Raw genomic sequence first — 9,324 nt, 5'->3', positions numbered from 1 at the left:
AAAACATATCCAAATCCAATAACAAATAAACATAATTTAAAATTATAATGTATTATAAAGTATTGTAGACCAAATACAACATTTGCAAATGAAACTCTCAATTGATTTCTGATATTTATATTCAATTTGACAATTAAAAATCATTTTTTTGAGGTTATAGTATATTACTTCAGTTACGTCATAATTTAAAAAATACTTTTTATCAGGTTATTAAAAGAATTTCGTTTAGTATACAAAATAAATCAATTAAATGATAAAGAAAAGGTATTCGTAAGTATAAAGTAAATTCATATGTTGATTAAAATAAGCATATTTACTTAGATTGCAGTAAACTGAAAAGGTGCAGTTCCATTGCGATCTGAAACCAGATGAACCAGGAAATAAAATCAATTTTATAAGGACAAAAAAGAGCGCGCACGCGTCAGTCGGATGCAAGATCAATAAGGGGTGGGTTTGGCGAGACATTTCCGCGTAAGGGGAAGGCATATAGAGCTATCCTTTCATAACAAGTGCAATATTATGTAAGTGGTGAATCTCTTTACAAATGTTTTATTAAAATGAATGCGTCTATTCATATTTTAAATTATATTTTTGTAATGAAACAGTGAAAGTGGTGTTATGAGCGTGATGGCAATGTCAAAACAAAAGTGCAAAATATCTTATTGTGTAGTAGCACAGTAAGATTTATAGGTGTTTAGTTTATAATCGATGCGGAGATATTTTATTTTATATGTTGACTATAATTTTTAATCACCTAAAATTAATTTTTATAAAATTTATAAACTAAATTAATAAAATTAATAAAATTTTAATAAAAAATGTTAATTATATTGAGATAATGAGTGATTTAAAATATATAAAAATAATATTTTTAAAGTCTTAAAGGCTATAATAAGGTACTATTAAATAATAACAAATTTCTGTATATTATATTTTTATGCTCTTTTTAATACATACTTGTTAAATTGAAATATTATTTCTAATAATACCATACTGCGCATTTTTGTATTGGTGGTATATAAATAACAATTTAAATACGACAATATATACAATATTTAATTACTGAATTTGTTCACTGTGTAATGTTATATAGATAGTTCATGTCCTGTTTCGGCGATTGCTTGGAGATGGGACCGCCACCAGACACTATTCTTTTTATGCCACCGCCTCCCGCACCTCTCTTCGTTGTTCCTGATTTACTACCGAGCAACGTCAGTCATTGCTTCACCGCCCAGATTTGTGATCCAGCGACACCATGGACGGCTCCAGGGAAAACAATAATAGACCACGGGGAATTTATCGAGTTACCCCGAAAAGGTACCGCATTGCTCGTCTAGCGAGTATCATAAATGTAGTCAAGCGCTTGATAAGTAATTATATCAGGACTGTCAATTAATTTTAGTCCTAATTATGTTAGAGATCATTAACGAAGATTTCGAATTATGAACCAACATAACACAATTTGTTAATAGTTTTATATTTCCTGTTTAATTAAAAGAAAGGTGCTGTTGAATGCCATCGAGCTGTGTTGGATATTATGAACATACTCCGTAAATTAAAGCTTGTGATTTTGACGTTTCGTGAGTGGACAGAAGATGAAAGCTTGGAAGATCAAACCAAGATGTAAAATTGTAATTAACCGGACTAAGTGAGAGCAAAGAAGTGGTTTCATAAACAGCAACATGTCCCATAATACAGAAGACCCTAAAAAGGGAACGCTTAATTTTGATTTCCTCTATAGCTTTATAAAATAGACTTCTAATTTTCTAAAGATGGTAAAAGTAGTAGATAACGAAAAACTATACTAATAATATGCTCAATTTTACTTATATAAACCCCTCAACACTAATTTACTGTCCTTGTAATTATTAAATTTAAATGAAATCGAAGTCCATCAAACACGTTTAGAAACATACAGTAATGCTGCTCCATCATGTTCCAATTATAGCTTTTTGGATACATACAATGACAAAGAACGGCATGGTGGACCAATTTTTTTTATTTTAGGCTATCGTACTTAACAGTTAGGTTAAGTTTTCTAATAGTTGTTTACATTGCTACTTCATACAATGCATTTTCATTAATGGATACCGCTGATCAAAAAACATACAAGAACCTAATATATGTATATAAATATATATACAAAAAATTACTTTGCTGAAGACTAATCGAGACTTCAGCATATAAAAAAAACTAATAATATACACAATTTTACTTATAAAAAAATTCTTTAAAAAAATCATCTCAAAATTAATTTACTATCTTTGTGATTATTAAAATTACAATTAAATGCTTGTTGAAGATATTGAAACTAACTGGAATGTATCAGGGATCGACGATACGTGGATTCTTGTACTGGTGGCCTCGTCGATTGGAGTCCTTTTACTCGGAGCGCTTTTGGCCATGTTCTTGCTTAAATGCCGAGAGTGAGTTGGGTAATGTGATTAAAATTAACGCTTAATAATCAATATTATAGGATGAATATATTGGGAAGTTCGGATCACTGCTCACTTCACAGTCGCGATCATCAATCCATCAAGAATTTGGACCCGCGAGATGGCGCCTTAACCAGTTTGAATAGCAAATTGATTCATCCCAATGATAGCCCATTTTATAATGGCATGGCCAGTGTGCAGGATAATAGGATGGTTTGGGCAGCTCTTACACCGAGAGGGACACAACACTTTATATCTGAGAGTTATCCAAGGTACATTCTTATCTATACACTTTTTTCAAATTATAGTGCCAATTATCATTTTTCGTTGACGTAAAAGTAATGTTATTTTATAATTTGAACATAAACTAATTACCTCGTCTTAATCTTAGTTCACTTGTTTTAGAGATTTAATCGACTACGGTGAAACAGATGACCATTATGAAACCATTGAAAATATCACTACAACCAATAGATCGTTACCCAATCATAAATCGAATATTGAAGATTATTTTTCACATCAAAAAGGTTAGTCAACAAAAAACATTCTAATTGTTTATATGTTGTTAGCAATAATTTTTAGATTACGATTATGAAGATCCAACGCCACTGATCGAAAGTTATCAAATGAATCAAATGGATAACGTCGAGGAACATCAATATCAAGTGATTGGTAAGAAAAGCACTATTACTATTAGCTATAAAATTAGTTATGAATTGTTAAAATCTTTTTTAAATAATTGAAGCATGTTATATCAATATCTGCCATTTTTTCACTATCATTGAGATAATTTTCAAAAAAATGTTTACCTTAACCTCGATATTGGCCGCAGGCAAAGCAACAAAAATGCACAGCTCTGGACCGATTGAATTTAACCTTCCAAGATAAATTAAAGAACTAATTAAGTACAAGAACCGATTAGCGAGAAGAGCTCGTACTACACTGAACCCTGAGCACAAACGCATGGTGCAGTGCGCAATGAAAAAAGTCAGGTACAGGGTAAAAGCCTGGAACAAGACCCATTTCTTCAAAGTCCAGGGAACCCCACTGCTCCTTATGACCTCTGGCGTAAAGGGAAAAACTTCAAGCGCAATCCTCCCTCTAAGGGCCGATTCCTCTACGGATATTGCCCTAACATTTGGCCCACCACAACATACTTAACCTTCATTACTAACACTATCCCCTCTTTGAAGAGGAAAAACTTCCGATCAGATTACCTTCTAAAGAGCATAGTCTCTCCTAGAGACTTCCACCTCTCAATAAAACGTCTATCTTCGAAAAAAGCTCCAGGCCCAGATAGAATCACAGCAAATAATCTGAAAATCCTCACCAGCAAGCATTATTATTAACTCCATCCTGACGTTAAAATATTTCACTGAACGAACGTTAAACAGTTTCACTGATGCGCACCAGATAATCCCTGATGAACAATTCAGTTTCCATGCCAAACACACAAGCCTCCATCGAGCTGCTCGCGTCGCAGTAACTATCCATGAGGCACTTATAAAAGGTTGCAACGCTGGAGCCACCTTTCTGGACGTATCCAAAGTTTTTGATCAAGTATGGCACAACGATGTAATCTTAAATGCAAAACAACTCAGTCTACCAGATGACCTAATGTCCCTGATCCGCTCACACTTGGAACATAGATCCTTTCAAGTAAAGATCGACGATGCAGTCTTCTCTCGGAAACAAATCTCTGCGGCAGTTCCGCAAGGTACTCCGTTAGCCCCAGCCCTGTTCAACCTGTACATACCTGATTTCCCACTGCTCAAACAATCACACACAGCATTTTATGCAGAAGACACAGCTTTCTTCACCACCGATTACAGTCCCTACGTCATCCGCGACAGATCCAACGATAATTCCAGGTCCAACTCAACCAGGCGATTACGTGGTATAAATTCTGGCTACTGCAGATTAACCCGAGCAAAACTCAGGTGATTCTGTTTCACCACAAAAAGCAGTTCCGCCCATACCGCCTCCAAATTGAAAAAGTCCCTATTCTTTGGCCCAGAAGGTATCGTACCTCGGTTTCCAATTCGACCGCAGCATATTCATCCATGGCGTGTACAGCCTACTATTTCAACTTCTCTCCAGAAAAAGTAAATTCCCAATCCCCCAGAAAGCTCCTATGTACAAAATGCTGGTCCGTCCAGTCTTCCTCTACGGAACACAGGTGTTCCAATCCAAAAAAGTCCGCGCGTTGCTCAATACCCCTTGGTTTGTGAGGAAAGCGAATACACACCTAGAATCAGGCACCCCGTTCATGAAAAGCTTCACGAACATGCTCAGTGTGAGGTTCTCCCTAGGCGCCTTAGAACACTATAACAATTCGATTAAATGCCTACCCATACATAAGTTGATGTTGTTGTTGAGCGTTTTCCAAACACAATTTTTATCCCTTATACACGTTACATACACATAGCATACATTGGTTCATTAATCATAAACTAACAGTTTTGTAGATACTTTTATTTCAGTTTGGGTTTACATTACTAAGACATAGAGTGCAAAGAGCCGAATTTTCATCAACTTGTTGAATACATTGATTATTAATGCTTAGAATAGATGTATTATTTATTCTACTGTAACTAATAGTAGAATTATTTTCATTAATACATTCTCTGGGTTTGGTTTTATGTTTATTATTCTTCACGCATCTTCAGTTTAAACATTCGCGCATGATAACACTCGAACAATATACTTACTAAAACACTAGAGAAATACGGCAATGTATAACACTGTTATAATAACAGTATGCTGTTGCGGGCGCCAAATAGGCGTCTTTAGCAAAATAATTGTCTTACGCCACTATGGCGCTAACGCGCACAAATGTTAATATTATTTATAAATAACTCTATTTTATCTATCATTTTCTATAAATCTTCCAGAACATTGTATGGAATATTTTCATCTATTAAGGCATCCAGTTCAGAAAGTTCTTTAGCTATGTTATTATAACCATTTTAATGAGAAATATCTTCATATTCTAACAAATTTAGCGGCAAAACAAACTATGGTATAATTCGGGGTATTCGGCAGCGCATTTTTGAATTGAAATAATTCACTGTATAGTAAAATATGTTAGTGAATCTAACGATTTCGAAAAACCCGGCGTAATTTAGAAACAAATACTATCAATTTTACACATTTTACAATATACTAGAATACTAAAATTAATAGTTATCAAAAACAGTTACATTCTAAATGGACTGTCCTAGTGCATAGAGCACCATCCTTATATATTGGCTTGGAGTACTAAAACAATAATTTTTTAAACAGATGGGTTTTCTCAGTCAACGCCTCATTGGTTTCAAAATGCTTTTGATCGAGTGCTTAGAATTCTATCCTCCTAGGAAAATTCATCCTCTGTTTTCTTCACAATTTCAATCATGGTGAATCTTTTCAGGTTTTGCGATTCTTCTCTTCTTACTTCATTATATTTGATTCGCAAGGTCCTATTAATACGTTTATAGAAGCGCTACTTTCTTCAATAGATTCTGAAATTGACTGTTATGATTTATTTAACAACTATTCTTTATTTTAATATACAATTCAACTAGTTCCCGTAAACGTTAGGAGAGGCTTCAACAGGAAGTACTTTCCAACGTATTCTCCCTATTATAAAATTCTGACCGCCTGCTTTTACTTATCTATATCTTACACTTATCAATATCCTAAGAAATTATCTTGCTATTAAACAATCAAATAAAGTAATATTAAAGAGTTAATAGTGTAACATTTTTGACAATCAACTTTGAATTGGCCTGATTTTGGATTATTATCCCTAAGCTTGATTGATTGCCTACTTTACAACTCATCCTTTTCCATATATTCTAAATCTCTTATATACTTTTAGCTTCCATCTGTTAGCCTGTATCCCATCAATACCATTGCTGTCCTACCGTTCTAAATACTTCTCCAACAAATTTGCTATCAAGTCATCGGCTTTACTTTCATGTCGGTTCTCTCCTTCTCTTGGAATTTCTCCAAATCCTTCACTTCTCTCATACACCATCTTACCATCCCTTTCCCCCGTGGCCTTTTGGGCTCCCTTTATTGGTGAAATTTTATTTAATCCGTTCTCTAAGAAACATTAGAATCTTTCTTTCTTAGATTAGAGTATTATTAACTATTTTCTGAATATATCAACAATACATTCCTGTTTACGAGGGTTCCAAATCGGTTGTCAACAATACACTCATCTCAAACACATAAGCTCGCATTTTCTAATCGTGGCTCAACTCTTTTGATGAAGCTCTCGCAAAATCCAGCCAGAATATTAACACAGTTATTTTTGTTAATAAATAGTATGATGTAGTATAAATGTAGTTATGATATTTTCAAATGGACCTCAATTAATACCATACCATATAATCTAAATTAGTAAACACATTATATAGCTCTAATTTCAATAAAATATGTTTGTTTCATATAAAATGAACTGCACGGTGATGCACTTCTTTGTTTCCTATTTTAATTAAGGATTAGGGCAGTAAACCCAAATCTCATCCACAGTGATAAAACGACGTACATAATGTTGTAAATAACATTTAAAGCGACATTCGAATGTGTTAACCAATACAGCACTGTGTATAAAACTTTTTATACCAAAAATATTGCCTCCTATGCCTAGAACGTTTAATAGGTTTCTCTCGATGAATCAAAACCATATCATGTATTTAGTACGATTTCTAATATTCCTACAATTGTTGGTCTTCGTTCACTTTGATAGTCTTGTGGTCGTACGAACCTTTAAACGAATCAGCTCACTTACGTAGCCCGGTTATCCATTTCGATATGAATTTCCATAACCTGTACGCTCTGTTTTTATTAAAAATTATTCACTATGGATTTTTTCCATTGTTATGATATACTAATAGATGATTGGTAAATAATGTATTTTTATACAACTAATTAAATATTAAGCCTACGGAAAGTAATAATTAAGTTACAATTATTTAAGATATATTAATTCGCGCATCTTGAAACATTTCATTATCAAAATTACTTATATTGTGTATATACAATTATGAAGAGACTAGATATATTGTAGAAAATAATTATACATTTTTTTCTAGATATAAAACGATAGTGTGTACGATACTACTGTAGAACTGTGTTAAACATCATTAATACTATTTTTATGTTTTTTTAAGGAAATACGGATATGAGATGTGCTAGTTTTGGTTTGGGAACAAATTCTTTAAGAAGACCATATCCGGTAATACGACCTAGGGTGTCTTCGCCAACACGCATCGAACATCCAAATTTACCTCCCCTAAATCTGTACCCTCAACGTAGCAATAACAACACCCTGAGGAAGAGCACAGCCAGTTATCGTAACATGGATGCAGGCGTTGTACCGAAATATGGTATCTAGATCCGTTTAGGTGAACAATGGTCTCACCTACGTACGTATACAGGGTGTTCTTTGTGGTAACTATTTTTTATTTACTCCGCACCGTGCAGTTTTGAGCCCTGTATTATATACATGTACAGACAGGATCACTTTCCGTTGATTCTCGCAAGATTATCAACTATGCTCAAGGAACTCGATACCCAGGAGAGCATATTCAAATGATTTTCCTCTATTTAAAATAAAACTTTATTTTATGGTAACATCTTGTATAACCAAAAATAATTTGGTCAATGAATTTCATAATTAATATCCTATTGTTTTATTACCTGGGTGTTTGTTACTCACAACATATGCTTAGAATAGATTATAAGTATTCCTAGTCATTCATATATATATATATATATATATATATAACTAATATATTATATAAATCCCAATCCTTGTTTTTTACTGTTAGTTTTTATTCAATAAATTATTATACTTAATAAGCTTTAGTTAATGACCTTTCTTATTGATACAATAATAATAAGCAATTTTCTCTTAAATTAATTATGTTTAGATAAATTATCTTGAGATTTCTAGGCAACCATAAAAACAATACATTAAAACTGTTGCTGATATACAAGTTTAATGACAACCAAACATAAAATATTATAGTATTATATAATTGACTATAAAACATAGAAATAAAAATAGTCTGTTTATTCCATAAAACATAACATTTGTAAATTGGAAATATAACCTGTTAACGTTTGGTTATGTTAAACTTTAATTTATAAAAATTTGATATCTTTGCTATAAGATATTACATTTTCAATTTTACATGTTAATTTTGTTTCTTACTCTGATAACTTTTCGTCTCACTGAATCATGACAATTATAAAAAACTATAAATTAGAAATATCGTTAACAAATTTCAGGCAACTATAAATACATTCTACATTAAAAAAAATTCCAGTTTTTCATTGGTTCGTCTTTTTTTTCAGTTAAGACGATTGTTTAAAAACAAATATTGTTGAGTTTATTAATGCTTCCCTTACTTGTATAGCAAAACAATTATAAGATCTAGGACTATTGTGCCATCTAAGTATATAAAATTAGAAATATATTCTAGTTAGGGAAAATTCCCTTTATTATGATATCATCGGTTTATAGTATAATTCACAGGTGGCACCCCACTTTGCAATAAGAGTTTAATACGTAAATAGATGTTTCATGGATTATTAGCAGTATCAATTTCATTCTTTCTAGTAGTAGTCAAGAAAATAAATAAATATAGTATCATTTCATCTTTAATCGAAACTTTTTGAAATGTCAAAATATAAAAAGGCATGTATTTTAACAAATATATCCCTATTGTGTGATCGTTAACGAACAAAAGGATTCTTTATATTTTTAATATACCAGTTTGCCGAGTTTAGATCCTGGTTTTGTCAGAATGCTGATTGTAGTTGAAGATTTATAATGATATTTGAAACATTATTAATTAATGTAAATTAGATAAAATGAAACAAAACAACTACA

General features: G+C 32.3%; 1 protein-coding gene across 2 annotated transcripts; it reads left to right on the top strand.

Annotated features, from left to right (window-relative positions):
• The first annotated feature begins 385 nt into the window (after positions 1–385).
• On the top strand, positions 386–7,971 carry LOC143191104 (uncharacterized). 2 transcript variants are annotated; one of them, XM_076395875.1, is made up of 7 exons: positions 386–521; positions 1,094–1,317; positions 2,330–2,426; positions 2,477–2,707; positions 2,841–2,962; positions 3,018–3,107; positions 7,598–7,971. In XM_076395875.1, the coding sequence occupies exons 2-7, from the start codon at positions 1,101–1,103 to the stop codon at positions 7,819–7,821; spliced, it is 981 nt and encodes a 326-aa protein (XP_076251990.1). In that variant the 5' UTR covers positions 386–521; positions 1,094–1,100; the 3' UTR covers positions 7,822–7,971. The 2 variants fall into 2 exon arrangements, with proteins under 2 accessions (XP_076251990.1, XP_076251989.1); XM_076395874.1 differs by having other exon boundaries at positions 2,303–2,426.
• The last annotated feature ends 1,353 nt before the right edge of the window (positions 7,972–9,324 follow it).

The sequence above is a fragment of the Rhynchophorus ferrugineus genome, unplaced genomic scaffold (assembly GCF_030347505.1).
Source record: "Rhynchophorus ferrugineus isolate W39M unplaced genomic scaffold, kcgeb_rfMv2 rfM2, whole genome shotgun sequence".
Classification (NCBI taxonomy): Eukaryota; Metazoa; Arthropoda; class Insecta; order Coleoptera; family Curculionidae; genus Rhynchophorus; species Rhynchophorus ferrugineus.
Note: the sequence above shows the minus strand (reverse complement) of the source record. Positions and strands in the feature narration are given on the sequence as shown.